This window comes from Manihot esculenta, chromosome 5, assembly GCF_001659605.2.
Source record: "Manihot esculenta cultivar AM560-2 chromosome 5, M.esculenta_v8, whole genome shotgun sequence".
In the NCBI taxonomy this organism is placed as follows: Eukaryota; Viridiplantae; Streptophyta; class Magnoliopsida; order Malpighiales; family Euphorbiaceae; genus Manihot; species Manihot esculenta.
In genome coordinates this window covers 9613241-9632486 of record NC_035165.2, presented here as the reverse complement: position 1 = coordinate 9632486, position 19246 = coordinate 9613241, and the positions used below count along the sequence as shown (strand labels likewise).

Genomic DNA, 19246 nt, shown 5'->3' with positions numbered 1-19246 from the left:
TTATGATTTTCAATTTTTTAATTAAATTTTAGAGATTACATTGGAAACTATTTATTATTTTTTGAATAAAAAATTATTTATTACTTAAAATATATTAAAATTAATATAACAATTTTTTAATTACTTAGAAAAACGGTATATATATATATATATATATATATATATTATTTCTAATACTTTTTCTTATCTTTTTATAGATTTTTAAAATTATTTTTTTCTTGTCAAATAGATTTTTTTTTTTTACAAATTAAAATTTGAATGTTATCCGCATTTTAAAAAATATGATGGGCTGTATCTGATCACGCATGCTTGGAGTAATGTTGGGCCCAAAGGCTCCCAACAGACCTTACCCTATAGCTATTGCTTAAATAAGCCCAGCAATGGGCCCAATATTGTGTAATATCTTTTTTCAATGCTTATGTTTTAATCTATTGTTTCTTTTTTCCAAAAGAAAAAATTACCGTTTAATTTTTGAAAAAAATTACTAATTGGTTTTTTTATTTTAAAAAATTTATTAAAATATCTTTAACATTTTAAAAAATTTATTAATTAATTTTTTTATTAAATTTAACTGTTAAATATTATAAAAAAATTTAAAATATCTTTAATATAAAGGGATTAATTAGTAGAATTTTTAAAAACTTAATAAATCAGTAAATAAATTTTTTAAAATTATAAGAATTAAATAATAAAATATTTAATAATTAAAATTAATAAAAAAAACTTACTAATTGATTTTTTAAAATGTTATAAATATTTTAATATATTTTTAAAATTAAATGATTAATTAGTAAATTTTTCTAAGAGCTGAGGAATAATTTTTCTTTAAAAAAATTAACACATTTTTTACATTGTAATTTCAGAGATTTATAAAACCCACCATTTCAATAATGCTTTTTAATCGTAAATGATTTAATTTCTTAATTTTCATATCGTTAACGAATAATTATTCTGTTAAATATATTATTAGTCAATCATAAATTGAATAAATAATTTTTAATTAATAGAATTAATTATTATAAATATTAAATTTAAAGAATTAAATTATTAAAAAATAAAATTAAAAAAATAAATTATTATAATTTAATAATAAATGTTAATAAAATAATTATTTTAATAATAAATCTTAGAGATATATTATTTTTTTATTAAAAAAAAAAAGTAGAGATCAATTTTATTATATTATAGGGATTATATTGTAAAAAAAAAAAAATCTTATGGAACATCATGTAAACTTTGATTAAAGAAAGGGTTAAAAAAAAAAGCAGCTAAGATTGCACAGTGAACTGCAAATATAAAACAGGAAGAAAAAGGCGACATTTCTCTGACTACCAATTGAAAAATAATTTTTAAAAACCCCACTTACTAATTTATCCATAAATAATCAGTAAAATTTTGTAATAAATTATTTATGAATTTTCATTTTCATTTATTGAATTTTGATAATATAAACTTTAAGGTAGTCCTTAAAAGTGCTGATAACATTGGCATTTTATTTTTCTGTTAAATTATAATAATTTTATTTTTTTTAACAATAAAATTCCTTTAATTTTATTAACAAAATAAAATTTTAAAATTTTATTAAATTTCAGGGTTGCACTGTAAATTATTCTAATTATTATTTTATAATTAAATATTCTCATAATTCATGTCTTGTGATACATATAAATTTGTTTTACATTGATAATTGAAAACCCAAAAAGAAATAAGATTTAAATGTGTATGAGTAAGTTTGATTTGAATGAATTCTTCTTTTTTACTTTTTTTTTCTTGTCACAGGTGTATCTGTCTGTCCCATAGTCAAATAACCATTTAATTTTTTTTTATTTAATTTTTTTTTACGCTCGTGTTAATAGAGTTATGGTTGAACTTGCTCCTACTCTCCATCATATCAGAGGGGTTAAGTTTTTTCTTACTGAGTCCGGCTCCGATCAGATTGGCCTACTTCAACCGTAAATTGAATTGTGTGCTAATAGGCCAATTTACATAGTGAACTTTCATGAATTTTAGGTTAAACTTTTTTGTAAAGACTCGAGTATGATCTGAGAGTGTCTGTGGCCAGCGGTTATCAAAAATTAAAAATTATCAAAATAATAAGAAAATGCAATTAGAAAAAGCAAAGAAATAGTAATATCTAATCAATATTTATAAATTATATTGAGCTTGGTTGGCCACCAACCATCTCCACAATAACTTAAATAAATTCATAACTAGTTTTACTTTTCTTTTTTTCACTTTATAAAAGTATATATGCTTTACACCTAATTAATAATATAGGATTAAATAATTAATTAGGGATTTCACTTTCACTAATTATTTAATTCCATTTGGCATTTTGTGAAATTCTTTGGCTTTTTTATTTTTAATTTATTACTATAAATCATAATAATTTTACAAGTTGCATCTCTACAATGCTTATCTTTTTTCATTTTTGATTTATCTATTATGTGTTCTCTCACCAGCATGAACAATCTAGCACACCTTGCAAGTTGTTTATTATTAGGAGAGAGTATTATTGTGAAAAAATTAATTAAATTGATTTAATTTTAAAAATTTGATTCAATTTTTTTATTTGCTTTAGTTTTTATTTTTAAAAATTTTGATTAATTTAGTTTAATTTTAATAAAAAAAAATTAATAAAATCCAATCTAACTAATTAATGAGTAATAACATATTATTTTTTATAATATAAAAAATTAAATTATATATAAAATTAAAATATTTCAATTAAATTTTACAATATTAAAAATAAAATTTAAAAAATAAAAAATTTATTAAAAAACTAAACCGATTCGACCGTAATTACATTAGTTGAATTTAAATCAATTTTTACTTAGAAAAATCGGCTTGATTCATTTTTAACAAATGTTAAAATTTTAAATTGATTTGTTTAATCCAATTTATTACACCATCTAATTTTATTTTACAATAAAGAGTTTAATTTTTTTTTAAAAAATTGAAATTAGTTCTTAAATAATTTAATAATTAATGTGAAAAAGAACACTATTTTATTTTTAGGTTGAAAAAGAAGCTTGCTTTTGTGGTTCATTGTCCTAACCTCAGTGCTTTAAAGTGATGAATTAGTGCAACCCCCATTTACATATGAAGCAATCTTTTCTGTGAATTGCCTCATCCATAATGGAATTTCCAATTATTTAATTCTTTCACAGTTATTTAATTTTAACACTCTTTAATATGAGATGAATTAAATATACTAAGAAATTGAGATGAGGTGAATTGATTTCTCTAATATCCAGTGGCGGAGTCAGAGCTTCCATTTGGTAGGGCACCGGCTGCGCCGCTGCGGCACCTTCATCCCTCTTCAAAACATTTTTCGGTCACTGGTACGGCACGTGACCCTTGCCGTACCTTCCCTCCGCCCCTGCTAATATCCACTAGCTGATATTTTTTTTTTATGAGCAAAGGTACACCCTTTTTGGAGTGGTGAAGCTTGACTTTAGAGGGTCACCCATTTGCTTTATGATGAATGCTCTACAGTGTAAAGAGAAGTTCAAGTTATTGGTATTTCTTGACATTGTGGACTAAAAAATAATACTAGGAAGCTGATATGACTGGGAGAATGAAGAAAAGGGGAAGCCATTTCTTCAAAAGGAGATTTTAGTGGGCTTTCCATCCATGGCTTCCACATATGGCTTAATTATCCATATAATTAATAAATGGCTAATTGAGAAAAATACAACAAACAAGTGAAGTTGACATGCAACAAATAAGTTTATTCTCCAAGGAGAGCCACAAGATACAGAGAGATTTTTGAGATGTCTCAATCATGCAAAGTTGGAAATCGACATGTAACTAATAAAAGCTGAAATAAGCCAATCACTGCGAGTCTGGTTAATCTTCATTCATAATAGTAAGTGGGTGTTATTTTCTGTCGTGTAATTATTTTTTTTATTAAAAAAATAAAAAGATAATATTCTAATAAGAAAAAATACAAGAATATTTGTCTCTATATAAAAGTAGAAGCACAAAAAAAAAGAAAAAAAAAGAAAGAATTAGAGATTATATGTGGTGTAATCTTTTGATAGGATGATGGAATCACATGCCTTGGGACCCATAACAACTAATATTTTGTTCATCAACTTGTGGCTTGCTAGTGTTCATAAGAACAATGAAATATCTTCCATGTTTCACTCTGCTGATGGATCACAGACACATATTATTATCTACATATCTAACAGATTTTCTTTTTCTTTTTTTTTTGTTTAATTGGATGTTGAGAGAAAAAGCAAATGTTGAAAAGAAAGTGAAAAAAGCAGGCAAAAAGATGGAAGAGAAACAAAACTTTTCTCTTCCTGTTTCAAACTTTTAGTTTAGTTGTTTGGATTCTTTGTGGATTAATTATTGATATGTTACATGTATGTATGTATGTATGTATGTATGTATATAAATTCATGTTTATCCATTGAGTAGTGGGGGCCTACAGGAAACTTTTTCAATCTTTAGAATCTGCCCTCATCTTCATGTCTATTTCCAGCTTTGGCCCTTTCCTGTAGCTTAGTGGCTTGGAGCACTGCAGGCATAAAATGACAAGTATATATTTGGATGAAGTGTGAGGACTGATTTTTAACTTGTCTACCACCACAAAAGCTGCAATTCCCATGTAACTGTTCCATGGCTTGAGACAAGTTTGTCTTATCTTAACCCACGCAAGGAAAATCAGATGACAAAGCTTGAGAAATTTATACTGTGATCTTCTTTGAATCCAAAAGAATCCATCAAATGCAGCTTTTATCTGGGATCAGAAAGGTCTTAGGCCTTCTAGAAGCAAAACCTTGGACAAAGTATCTATTAAATAAGCTTGAGGCTGTGTCAGGCTAAAAATCTGCAAAAAGCAAAGATGAACTGCAGGTTTTTTAGTGAGAGCCATAAATAAGAGTTGTTGACGAGGAAGATTTATCAATTTATTCTGCAACATATGAATCCATGAAATCCAAAGATCTCTGTTGTTTCAAGTTACATATATGTCTCAATATATATATAAAATATGTCCATAAAAACACCTGCTGTTCATAATTTGCAGAGAAGATTGAAAGGCAGCCATAGGAGCTTGGGAGAGGTGGCTTTGCTCTGGTACAAGGTAAAATAGCTAGGATACCACTTCTTGTGTTTTTTTTTTCTCCTCTACATTGGAAACTTTCTCGCTGATTCCAGCAATCAGCATTACGGATGCCAATATCAGGGCATTCTCGGGGCACAAATTCTGTCAGATGTGAGAAAGATGAACTGATTTAAATTCCACTCCACCTCATTGCCAATATACAACTCGATTGCCCCATTTTAGGTTCTCTCTTGGAAGTTGAGAGACCTTGACAACGCGGCAGGGTTAGCATGCAACAGTGGAGATGTTTCAGCTACGTAGTTATTGTCTTCATTTTTAGATTGAAAGCCCTTAAACAGTCCACCTCCATTCACATTGGATTTATCACTACTCTTGATCCCAAGAGTTGTCCATATAGAGCTTCTTGCAGCTTCACTAGGATCATCAATTCTCAAAGTTTTTGGAATCAAAACACTTATTTCTGAGCAGTTGCTCTCTCTTGAGGGATCTTCTGACTCTAAATGTGCAGGGTTTAGGATTTTACCTTCCCTTGAATGTTTCCCTAATGGAGAAGTAGGACTCGAGCTTGCGGCGCAGTGAGTCAGAGACGGCAGTTGCACGGAGAGACATGGTGGCCCATTCCAGGGGCTTGGAACGCTACAACCCCAGTGGGGTGGTGCTGGATAAAATGATACTGGAAATCCAGAAGGATAAAAAGCAGTAGGAGCCATTGAAGAGCTCCATGGATAAGACCAAGGTGGCACTGCAAAGCATTGTAGTTGATAATTTTTAGTTATTGCTTCTTGTGGACCACAGTTTCCTCCCTTGTCGGATGAATTCGAAGCTGTGACAGAAGACCCACTTAATCTATCATCCCCGTTATCACAGGCTCCACCGGAAGAAATTAGAATTCTTTGTTCAGGCCTGTGATACCCATTTCTAATGTTGTTCTGTGTTTTCTCCGAAAGGTTCAGTACAGAAGCCACAGATTCGCAAAGAGGAGAATCTGAGCCAAAGGAAAGAACAGTACCGCTATTTCTTAAAGTGGGGTTGTGAAACCCATTCACTGCATGAACTTGAGCAGTTCGTAGGGCTTCTGATACCATTATATGACGGTAATGCGAGCCACAAGAGCTCTTGTTCTTGCGCCGACCAGCGCCAACAGGCACATTCCTCATAGTTCCTCCAGCAGTCCAGTATCTCTGACAGTTCTTGCAGAAATGGCGAGGCTGGTTGACATTGTAGTTGTTGTAGTAACAGAACTTGGTATCCATGCTATTACATCGAGGGCATGGAAGTATTTTATCAGGCTTCTTCAGAGTCTTTTCTTGTGAGATAGTCGTGTCGCATTGTTCTCCATTCTTAGAGCTTTTCTGGGGTGAATTTTCTGAGGAAGTCTTGGGTTTCTCATTAACGTCTGATAACATTGTTGGATCTTTTGAGTCCTCGGTTACATGATTTGAGGTACTATTTTCTTGTTCATCATCGCTGGTTTCTTTTCCTGCGAATTCCTAAAATTCCAAACGACAGTTCCAATAAGGGAAAAACAAAGAAGGAGAGCAAGAAAGAAAGGGTAAAATTAAAATTCAGTTTCCTGTTGAACTCTGTAATAAGAAACAGGAAACAAGCAGAGCACTGATACAGCTACCAATATAGGAAGCTATGAACTCATCTTGCTAATTGTCAGAAGCTGTGAACACAGACTGAATCTTCTGATCCTAACAAAACTCACTTGCTCAAATACACAGCAATTGCAAACAAGAAATGAACTTGAAGGGAACCAACAGAGAAGCTCTAAGTTTCCTAATTCTCATTGAATTTGAACCAATTCGCTTGAATTCAATACACAGAAAATTGCAGGCACTAGAAAAGGAGAAAATAGAAATCCAAGAGCGAAAAATGGCCACCAATCAATCGTGATATATAAGTTTCCAAGAACATGGGCACAAATACTTAAAACCCAGATATAGAACAGAGAGAATTGCAGCAAAATCCAATATATACACATGTACAGCACAAAAAAAGAAACATACTCTGACCCTGTTGATTTCCTGGGCTCCTTCTTCCCTCCCAGAAATATTTTCAAGTGAAGAAGCAGTATTCTCATCCGGGAAGTCCTCAGAGGCAGGACCCGCTGTTGAAGAAGACTCATTAGCAGAAGACAAGTCTAAGCGGTGGACAAGCGGCAACGGAATCGTCTTGCCAAAGAGCTTTATTGCAGAGTCTTTCAAATCCGACATTCTCTCGCAGTTGGTCCTGAATTTGTAGTTGCTGAAATTGGTGTGTAAAGGATCGAGGAAGAGGAAGAAGAAGAAGAAAAGAAGAGGACTTGGAAAATGGAAGTCATAGTTGGTAAATAAAGAAAGGAAGGGAATGCCACATCAGCAAAGGCGGAAATTTTATGAGCCACAAGTTTGTGGGCTTTGAGATCTTTCGTTCTGTTTGATTCCCCATTCTTGCTCATAAAGATAGTGGCATACTGTCCCCTTCTTTTTTGCGCCATGTCAGCTCTCCACCCCTTCCCGATTTCTTATTTCCTCGTTAATTCCTCGCCCTTTTCTTCCTTCATAAGTCATCGTCAATTGTTTTCTTAATAAAACCTCAAATTTTCATAATAAATTAGGCTAATTGCAATTATATTATTAATGTTCATAAAAATTTAATTTTACTTATAATCAATTTTTATAATTATAATTACAATACTAGATTAATTTATTACAAACTAAATTATTATGATGTTAATTATAATTATAATTCTTACAGTTTAATTTATTATAAAAAAATATTGTAAAATTCATCGACGATTTTATTCTCTGATCATAAATATACTATCGAGTGTTTTGTAGATATAAGAATCGGTTGCCTACTCTTTAATAAATAATTTTTTTTATAATTTTTTAACAATTATAAAAATATTAAGAAATTGAAATATTAAATCTTTCTATCTTTAAATTTTAACTATATACACAGATTATTAGATTAAGTTTGTGAATATTTAATAAATAAATTTAAGAGAGTTTTATTAATAAATATTAATTGTTTTACTATTTAATTCATATAATATGAAAAATTTATTATTTAATTTTTAAAAATATATACTAATTAATTTTTTTATATTAAAAATATTTCAGATTTTTTAAATTAAATTTAACTTGTTAAAATTAATAATAAAATTAAATAATAAAATTTTAAATTTATAGAGGTATATTAAAATAAAACCATTTAAAAAAATAAAATAAGGAAGAGAAGCAGCAACCGAGTGATGAAGAGCTTTGCCTTTGTAATAAAATAAAACAATTAAAAAAAATAACGAAGAGAATAAGGCAATAGAAAACCAAACCGTCTGCGGCAACGAAGAGAAGAAGCTAATAAGCCAATAAAAAAATCAAACCGCCGTCTGTGGGAATCGAACCCACGACCACATGGTTAAAAGCCATGCGCTCTACCAGCTGAGCTAAGACGGCCTTGCTTTTATTGATTCTTCATGCTATTTTTAAAGGTTCTATGGTTCCCGCATGACATGTAAGCACGTGGGCACGTGACCCACCCATTTAATACTTGCCTGGTGCCACATCATCAACCTGTTTTTCCATGACCCCACCTGCAAAAAGCGAAGCGAAAAAGGTTTCTGACAAATCCCTACCATTGGATCCTTCAACAAATTACAACTGATAATTGTGTCATCCAATGTTGACAGTTAGAGGAGCATCTCCCTCCCTACCATTTCCCGTTTAACTCGGAGACAGCGACCGTGTTGAAGTTTAGCTCAGATTTTGTTTTTAAATTTCAAATAAGCCCTTTCTTTTACTTTAATTATTCATATTATTTAACATTTTTAATTAGTGCTAAAATTAATTATTTAAATTTAATAAAATAGTAATTCATCCTCTTATTTATGCAAATGGAGAAAGAATCTTCCATTTATATTCATTGTTCTTGTATGGGTGAATGGAGGAATATGTATGGATACAAACGCAAATAATAATAATAAAAAAAAAGTAATAAATGACCGAATTAGGTTGTCGGCAATTTTGGATTTGAAGACATTCTTAATTAGCAAAGTGTTTGTATTGGCCAAACAAGGAACCCCAACCAATAATGATGTCCCTTAATTGCACCCCTAACTTTCAGGCCATAGTACGTTTGAATTTGGCCATCCACTCTTCTTGGTATAGCACAAGCTCTTTGCATTAATACTTCTAGTTTTAGATTTTTTTTGAAATTATCTATTATTTTGAAAATTTTAAAATAATATTAATTAGTATTTTTATATATATTCTTATTATTTTAAATTATTTAAAAGATATTTTACTAAAAAAATTTTAAATTATCAATAGATATTAATCTGTTAATAATTTTAATAAATTTATTAATAAATTTGAAATTCATTGATATTATTAATGAATTTCAAAATTTATTAGTATTTTATAAATTTATAAAATAATTAGTCTTAAAATTTATTAACAAATTTAAAATATAATAATAAATTTATTGATAATTTATCTAAAAAATTATTAACAAATTTAAAAATTTATTATTAAATTAATAAATAAAAAAATATTGAATTTAAGTATAAATATCATTTGTTAATAAATTTAAAATAAAATCACACGGAAAATTTTTATAATTTTTTAATTATCATCAAATTTAATAATAAATTTTAAATTTATTAATAATTTTTGAAAAAAAACTCATTTTTTTAATTTAATAATAAAATACAAAATCATTATTAAATTTCATCATATAGCGAATATAAATATAATATCACATTCTCTCCTTCATCACTCATTCATTTTATTTTATTTTTTTCATTTCTTTTTCTCTTTCTATTATTTATTTTTTATTTTATTTTTTTATCCCATTAGCTTTTTCTTTTTTTTCTTCCTTCCTATATTATACTTTTTTTTCTCTTATTCTCTTCTCCCTTCTATTATCTTTCTTTATTTTTTTCATAATTTTCCTATCACTCTCTCCATTTTCTTTTCTATCATTTTCTTTCCTTTTTTTTAATATTCTTCATTTTCTCCACAATTTTCATTCATATTATTTTCTCTCATATTTTTTTTCTTCTATCATTTCTTTCTATCTATATTCTTTTTTTCTTTTTTCTCATTTGTCTAATCATCTTTTTACTCTACTCCCATTCTTCTTCTTTTTTCATAATTTTTATTTTTCTATCATTTTTTTCTTTTTTTATTATTATTTTCTCTCATTTGATTTTTTTTATTTTCACTTTTTATATATTTCTAATAAATATTAGACACAAATTAAAATTTTAATAACAATAATAATATAATTTATTATTTAATAAAATTAATAATTAAATTTTCAATAAATTTACTACCGAATTGCAATCCATCAATAATTTATTAACAGATTTCATGTATTAATAAATTATTTTTCTCTCAATTTACTATAATAAATAAAATTTCATAACGAACTTTAAAGTTATTAATAAAAAATTATCAGTGATCTTTTTAACAATTAAAAGCAGTATGATATGAGATTCAGAGAAAAATAGGGTTTACAATAGTTGAGTAAGATTAATTTGAGAGGAGGATACTCTTCTTTTTTTATTCTTTTTCTTTTGTCTGCTACTGACGTCTAACGGCCTTACAGCTACTATGCCACATGTCTCTATCATACGGATATATACGTACGAAAGCGTCAGACGTTTGCTTTATGCAAAACGGCCATTTAATTTCCCCCAGGCATGCGTGTAAATAGGAATGTTAGGTGGTTGGGCCGGTTGTCCCCCTCCTGTTGAGTCTCATGGCCAAGTTTGGGATGAAAAGACTGAGGTCCAAGGAGGCCCAATCTAGAGACCAAATGGTCTGGACAAGCCCGCTTGAGAGGTTTTGTGGACTTTGAGCTAGCCCTGTAATTGTGGGTCCGGCCTCATATCAGAGTAGTGAAACCCAGTAGTCATCACAATAGTTTATAAATTTTTGGCGAATCAATTCATACAAAGTTTATAATTATCAATTATCTGAAGAAATTATTTCAGATGAATTTTTACTTAAACAAACAGTCTGATTACTCTCTATGGACCATGAAAAAAGAGTCACTTAAAAGAGTTTTGCTACATCCAAGGAATCTGCAATAATATCTTGAATTATCAAAGGAAATGTGGAACCATTACAACTATGAGTCATGGTGGAAGTCTCCTTCTATCACAATCCTTGAAAAATTTCCATTTCGAGCAAGGACAAGAGGTTATCGACAAACCATAATCTCTAAAAGTAATAAGGTTCATAATGAGTTTCACAAACGTCATTACTAGTCTAATAATCACTTATGCTAATTGCCAAGAATGCAATACCTACATTCCCTTTATTAACCGTCAGCAAAATGCAACTTACAAAAGCAAATTGAAGGAGGGTGTCAATTTTAAGATTGTCAGGACACGACACTGACTCTTAAATAGGTAACGAGAAATTAGTTTCTCTGAACTACAATTCACCAATCAGAAGTGTTGTTTTTTTTTTAATTTGTGAGTTCAATTTTTATTCTGAAGTAGAATTAAAAATAGAAGCGTATTGATCAAAATTGAATTGAAATTTCATTACAATTTCTATTATTTCAATATTAATTTGATTTCGCAGAGTTCTAACTCTTATTATACCAATTTCATAATATTATTTATATAAAAATTTGTAATTAAAACAATTAAATTACAATTTAAATTTTAAGATTGTTTGCTGTCATAAAAGTATCTATATTATATCTTTAAGTAATTTCTTAGTTATATAATATTTACATATAATTACCATAAAAATAATAGTATAATTTTATTATACAATATCTTAACTATTTTTTAATTTTTAACCATAAGGTATATATATTTAAGAATTAAACGTATTATGTAATTTAGTATATTCATAATAAAATTACAAAATAATTTAATTTATTTGTAAATAAAATTATATCATTTTCTGTCATTTATTTTCTTACTCTTCTAAAATTAAATCTTAAAAGACTATTACAAAGAGGTGACAACACTGACATGAATGGTGGCAGACCAGTGGAAATAGCCTTTTGGGATGTCATATATATATATATAGCAAAGGAAGGCAAGTTAAAATGGGCAATTAAGGTTTTTACAGAAAAAAAAAGATAAATAAAGAAAAGGATAGGCATTCATTTTTTTTTTATTATTTGTTTTTGGCCGACCACATATTGAGGATAAAACACGGCTGTAATTCAAGTGCTTAAATTTGACTGGAAACAGTTAATGATAAGATAGGCTTTGTGTGTGTGTCTCTCTCTTTATATATGATCTATATGTCAATTCTATATTGGATGAAAACCAAAGAAAAATATTAGAAATCTATTCGGACCTCAATATCTTTAAGACTCAATTCTCATCATTTGTTGGATGAAGCAGCTAACTATACTCTTTTATACCAATCCCTTTAACCCTAATGTTAACACTTATTTATTAGTTTGAACCAAATTTAATTCAAGGATGCATAATACTCAATATCTTTGGACTACTCGGTCTAAATTAAATAATATAAATCGACTTAACTTCACTTTCGAATCAAATTTATAAAAAGAGATTCATAATTATAGAATTCATGTAACATGCGACTCATTTACGATTTTTAATTCCACTAAAAAATCTTTTGATTAATAATATAATTTAATGATTATTTTTAATTAAAGGGTAATAATGATAATAGTAATGTAACTATAGAAAATTTATTGTTGGAATTGTTTTGTGTATTTTGGTTCATGAATTTCTATCCAGAAATTATTACTATTTGATTCAAATTGAAATGATTAATGGAATCAAATCATTTTTGAAATTCAATTCAATTTAATTTTTTTTAGTTGATTCAGTTTGATTCTTATTTTTAAATTAGGTGATTTTAGTTAGGTTTATATATATATATATATAATTAACATACCTAATATAATAATAATAAAATATTATCAATAAATTTATAGTTAATTATTGAATAAATTAATAAATAAAAAAATATTAAAAAATTAAACTAAAAGCAGTAATATCAAAATAATTGGATGTCATATGTTATATAAAGATTTTACAATATAAAAACATAAAAAATCAAATTATAAGATTATTATTGAATAAAATACGTAAAAATTTTATAATAAAATAAGTATTACATAATTATAATATTAATTATTTTTATATGAAAATATTATAACCAAACTTTTGTATAAAATTCATAAAGTTAAAAAGTAAAAATTGTAAATTTATTATATAATAATAATATAAAATTTGAAAAAAATAACTAAATAGGGATTAAAAAAATAAAAATTAGGAAGATATACATATAAAGCAAATATATTATATAAAACAAATAATCTAAGTTAATAAATATAAAAGGCAAAATATATTATTTTACTCCTGAATTTTATCTGAAAATTAAAAATTTATGAAAGCATTTAATTGAAAATCTAAACTATTTATTTATTTTAATTACTTGCCATATATATGTATGTATATATGGGAAGATGGTTAATGAGATTGGAAAAATACCCCTAATTTTTAAATAGTTGGAAAAAAAATAATATAAAAAATGTATTCACATTTATGAATTATATTTTCCTTTTTATCCCACATCGAATTTATTAGGATGAGACAAGAATGGAAATGTACATAAATAGGAAAATCTGGTATTCTACCAATATCAATAATGTTTATCCCCCTGCCTTATTGACTATTGTCTGCACGCCTTCCAACAACCCCTACGCAACTATACAATTTCTAATAATAGAATATTATTAATTTAAAAATACGATAAGTATTATAATTTTAAATAATATTTAATTTATTTAGTAATCGGATATGATATATATGCAGGCATATGTTGTATAGTAAACATCATTCCTCCAGATTTTAGAACCTAAACGCCATCTCAAGACTTGATTAGAAAAATGGCGAGCATTAATCTGGTCCGTCAATTTGTAATCCTGCTGCTACTTTCTCAATTTATTCTCATCCAGAATGCGGCACCAACAAGTAAATCCACTAACTTTTGTCAATTGTTAATCTTTTATTGTGTTCTTGAATAAGCATGATTACTGCTACTGTTCTTCTTCTTCTTCGTTTCTTGAAATTACAGGCGCCAGAGTTCTGCTTCATGGCGTCGAAGATGTGTTATCTTCTACGAACACCGACCAGGTAATAATCATTGATAATGGAAATATGTATGTGAAGATGAAGTTATTGAATAATTTTTAAAAAGTTTTGGATTCATGGAAGTTACAGGGAATCAGAGGACTTGGAAATAGGAGGCAGGATTCGGAGTTGAATGATTATTCAGATCCAGGAGCCAATATTCGCCACACTCCCCCCATTCCTCCACCGGCGAAATCTGCATGAGGATCACATTAAACATCATGCTAATTTGTGATGTGATTTGCATGTGTTTTACCTTTGAGTATATTTTATATGTATATATGTGGAGGGAGAGGGAAGTATCAACTAAATAATTTGGTTAAGTGCCAATAAGACTTTATTCTATGTTGTCTTTTTTTCATTTTTAATAAATAAAAGATGTGTGAAATCCGGATCGAGTGTTAATTTATTTATTTAAAAAAATTCACTTTTATGATATAAAGAGGAATAACTATTTCTCATTTGTGTTGCTTATCAGTTATATTCATACACTTTTTTTTTTAATTAGTATATAATTTCTTTATTTTTTATTTTAAAAAAATCTCAAATGCAAGTGGAGTTACTATATTAAAATTATTATATTGAGACATAAAATTTTATTTTAAAAAATTATTTATTTATCTTTATATTTATTTAGAGATAAATAAGTATTTGTTCATTTTACTTTTGTGTCTAAATGTGTTATTAATAAATATAAAGATAAATTTATATTAAATATTAATTTAATTTAATTTTTAAAAATAAATATATTTATATGTAAATAAATTTATTGAAATAAAATTATGTCTCTTTATATAATTTTACAAACTTGCTTTCAAAAAAAAAATTTACAAACTATATTATTTGTCTCTCTAATAATAATTTTTTATTTTTAAATCCTTTTTCAAATTAAATAAATTTATCTCCAATAATATTTTTTTAACATTACTTTCTCTAAATTATTATTTATTTTTATTTTATTATATCATTAAATTTAATTTAAATAAAACTTAAATTAAAATTTGCTTAAAACATTATTTAAATTAAAAATTAATAATAAAACCTATGAAAAAGGAAACTTTTAAGGAAATCTTCCAACTTCCCTAAAATATTTTTTCATTTTTTTATAGGGAGGCAAATGCCTCTATATTTCTTTTGGAAACGATGTGGGACTTCAATCTTACTTCGGTCCCACATCGTTTCTTTTTTTTCATTATTTTTTAATTATAATTTATAATTTTACATTTTAATTTTTGAAATAAATTAATAATATATAAAATTTATTATAATTTATAAATTTTTAAGTATAATTTTAATTAAAAATATTATTTTATGGTATAAATTTAAATAGTCATGTAATAGAACTAAAAATATTTTAAAATTTTAAATTTATTATATATATATGATTACTTAAAATTTTATTTATTAGCATTAACTTTATTAATATAAATTTGATTATAATCTAATTATAATTATTTATTTTAATATATACAAATAAAATATCATAGAAATATATATATATATAAATACCATACATATTTTTTTATATGGGAAAGATAAATATTTTAATAATAAATTTAAAAGTGATTAAAATTTTTCATACAATAAAATTAATTTTAAAAAATTAGAAACCTATAATATAACATTTAAAGATTAATTAGTTTTTATCTTAAAAGGTTCACTATTAAAATAAATAATAAAATATTTTAAAGACTAATATATTTTTGAGTTTAAAAATTTATTATTAGAAATAAAAAAAACATAACATATAAAAAAACAGTCAATTAATTTCAATCTAGCATTAGTTTAACTGTATGAGTTGGCTACAGTCATGTTTGCATTTGAATATATTTAAATAAAAATTTATACTTTATCCATTTGAGTTTAATATGAAAAATTATTTAATATAATTATTATTATATATATTTATTAATAATAATAAAAATTATATAAAACCACCACAATAAAAAAAAATACATAACTGTTATATATAATTATTATAATAGAATTAAATATATGAAAAGATTTTATTTATTTTATTTAATAAATAAAAAAATTGGAATATAAATATAAAATTATAAAATATTTGAATTATTTCATTAAAAAATAAAAATATAGTTAATTAAAAAATAATAAAAAAAACACGTGAAATGACATATAACATTTTAAAATTTTAATTAAAATTAATTTCTAATTCATAAATAAAATTTAGATTATTTCATTTAACAGACTAAATTTAAAATGTTACCTTAAGAATTTAATAATAGAATGTTTATCTTTCATGTCATATGATATTTTTTTAATAATTATTTTTTATGTCATAAGATATTTTTTTAAAAAAATGAATATAAAAATTATAACTCCACTGATTTTTGGTAAAATTGATGATAAATTCTTGGTTTGGAAAACGTGAAAGTGTGTTTAAAACATATTTTTCTAAACTGAATTCTCTAAATTTCGCATAAGAATACGTGAGTGTGTGGATTGTATTTATAGTTATAAGATTTATTAGATAAAAAAATTTAAATATTTATTATTTTTTATATTTATATTTTAATTTTAAATTATAAAATTTATTGAATAAAAAAATTTTAATATTTATTATTTTTACATTTATATTTTAACTTTAAAATTATAGATATTAAAATCAATCATTTTATATTTACTTCAATTTTAACTATTTATCTTAATTAATTTTAATAAAAAAATTATAATCTAAAATTATTTCTTAAAAGATCTATTAAATAAAAAATCTATACATTTACATTAATTTATATTTATATTTTAAAATTTAAATTTTAAATAATAAAATTAAAATTTTTTTAATTTATCACAATTATAACTAAAAGTAATAAATTGAATATAAAAATTTATTAAAAAATTATAATATAATCTTTAAAGTTTTATTTGACTAATAAAATAACTTTTAAAATATATTTTTTTATTATTTAAAATTTAAAATTTTGAATATAAATATAAATTAATACAAGCGTTTAGATTTTTTTTATCTAATAAACATTTTTAGGAATAATTTTACATGACATGATATGTGAATTATAAATTTTTTTGTCAAAATTAATTAATACTACAAATTTTTTTGTCAAAATTGATTAATGCATATAACACAAATTGAATTAAATGTGAAAGGATTGATTTTATTATTTAATATTTTAAAATTAGAATATAAATATAAAAAGTGATAAATGTTTAGAATTTTTTTATTCAATAAATTTATTTTAACTTAGCGCTTCAATTTTGTTTGTAACATATACCATAGAAAAAATAATTACAAGGTGGTTTTATTTATTAGTCAGTATCATCATTATTAATAAATCAGTCTCTCTGTTTTGAGAAATCTATTAAAATATTATTATATTTTTTTTTGTCAATAAAATAGTCTTTCTATCTAATTTTATATATTTTTACTATTAAAAATATAGCAAAAAGATTAAATTATTCCTCTTTTTCTTTTTCTTGTTCGGTTCTTCTTCTTTAATTCTTTTTCTTTGTTTCTTCTTCTTTTTCTTTAAGGAGGAAGAAGAAAAAGAAAAAAAAATTATTTCATTGATGGAGAGAAAAGATAATAGCATTTTAATATATTTTTGAAAATGTAGGGACTGACTTATTAATAATGCCAATATCCAAGGACTAAATAAGAGGGTTTATTAAGGGCAAAATTGGATTTTAAAAATTTTCTCTCTTATTCTTCATATATTTTTAACGGAATAAAGGACGGAATGACTATTTCATTGACGAAGAGAAAAGATAATGACATTTTTAATATGTTTCTGAAGATGCAGAGACTGACTTATTAATAATTGCAATACTGATGTTACATAACATCCACACACAGTAAGTTATGAGTTATCACCACAAGGCATCTGACAAGTGGGAAAAGCGGTCCTGCCACAGGAAAGAGAGACATGGACACTTTAACACTCGGATTATCATCAAGACTCACCCTCCCTTCATAAGTCGAGTCTTAGCATAGAGTTACCATTACCATGCGCATTCCCATTTTGCTTGTGATCGCGGGATCACCAACCCATTAGTTAGCAATATCCATTATCGAGCAGCCGACTACATTATCACTGGATTTTCAAGAAATATTATATTTATCTCATCATTCTTACAGTATAAAAAGAGAATGATTACAGAGGTAAAGGTACGCGATCTCTAATATCATTCAAGCTCTAAGTAATCCATTGCGTTCTTTCTATTCTTCACAAATACTGACTTAAGCGTTGGAGTGGCTATCGTAGGCACCCACCACCACCTCATGTTTTCTCTCTTGTAGGTTCTAGCCAATCACAATACAGTTCCATTCCGATCACGATATTAATCCAATCTCAGCAACATCATTTAGTTCCGTTGCCTGAAAATCCATTAAAGCCTCTTTTGGATCACAATCGATTTTCTATCGTCTTTTCTTATTTAAAATGGACGAAAGTTCTACAGCTGCTGTCAATATTGCTACCAACGAGGGAGTCATCATTTTCTCTATCCCAAATAAACGAGAAAATATGCCCCCAATGATCAACGGAGCAGACCTTAATAATTTAAACAACGAGCAGATACTCTAGTATATCCAAAGGTTGCAGGCTACTCTCAAGCAGTATAAGACTCGAGAAGAGGCATCTAAAATGGACCATAGAAGAAGGGACGAGGCCTGCATAGATACCCCAAGGGCCTAAACAGAAGCAGCCAAATTACAACATAAAGGAAAGTCCGAATGTGAAGATGAATTGAATGAGGCTCCGAAGAGAGTGGACTGAAAGCTAGTACGGGCTGTTCAAAGATACCAAAAAGAATAAGAAGATGATTTCAGTTTAGATGGTGTCTCGCTTTTTTCGAAAGAAATACTATCAGAAATCTTTTTTGCCAAATTCAAGTTGCCCAGCTTAGACAAGTATGATAGAACGGTAGACCCCATAAGTCATCTGGCTATTTTTAGGACGATCATACAGTTTCAAGAGGTAAATGATTTTATATTATACTGAGTATTCCCGTCAATACTCTTGGGTTTGACTCAGAAATGGTATCAACACTTAAGC

At 26.3% G+C, this 19246-nt stretch overlaps 1 protein-coding gene and 1 non-coding gene across 3 annotated transcripts; both read right to left on the bottom strand.

Annotated features, from left to right (window-relative positions):
* Positions 1-4900: 4900 nt before the first annotated feature.
* Positions 4901-7457, bottom strand: LOC110614334 (cyclic dof factor 3). 2 transcript variants are annotated; one of them, XM_021755849.2, is made up of 2 exons: positions 7099-7457; positions 4901-6570 (listed from the first exon to the last, which is right to left on the bottom strand). In XM_021755849.2, exons 1-2 carry the CDS (start codon positions 7297-7299, stop codon positions 5299-5301), a joined length of 1473 nt encoding a protein of 490 aa, XP_021611541.1. In that variant the 5' UTR covers positions 7300-7457; the 3' UTR covers positions 4901-5298. The 2 variants fall into 2 exon arrangements, with proteins under 2 accessions (XP_021611541.1, XP_021611540.1); XM_021755848.2 differs by having other exon boundaries at positions 7093-7452.
* A 993-nt stretch (positions 7458-8450) lies between these two features.
* On the bottom strand, positions 8451-8523 carry TRNAK-UUU. The gene has a single exon. It is a non-coding gene; the product is annotated as a tRNA-Lys (tRNA).
* Positions 8524-19246: the final 10723 nt, after the last annotated feature.

Coding starts and splice junctions, on each gene's coding strand:
- LOC110614334 (XM_021755848.2), bottom strand. CDS start 7,299: ATGTCGGATTTGAAAGACTCTGCAATAAAGCTCTTTGGCAAGACGATT. Junction 6,571..7,092: donor AGGAAATCAACAGGGTCAGA/GTATGTTTCTTT, acceptor TTGGAATTTTAG/GAATTCGCAGGAAAAGAAAC.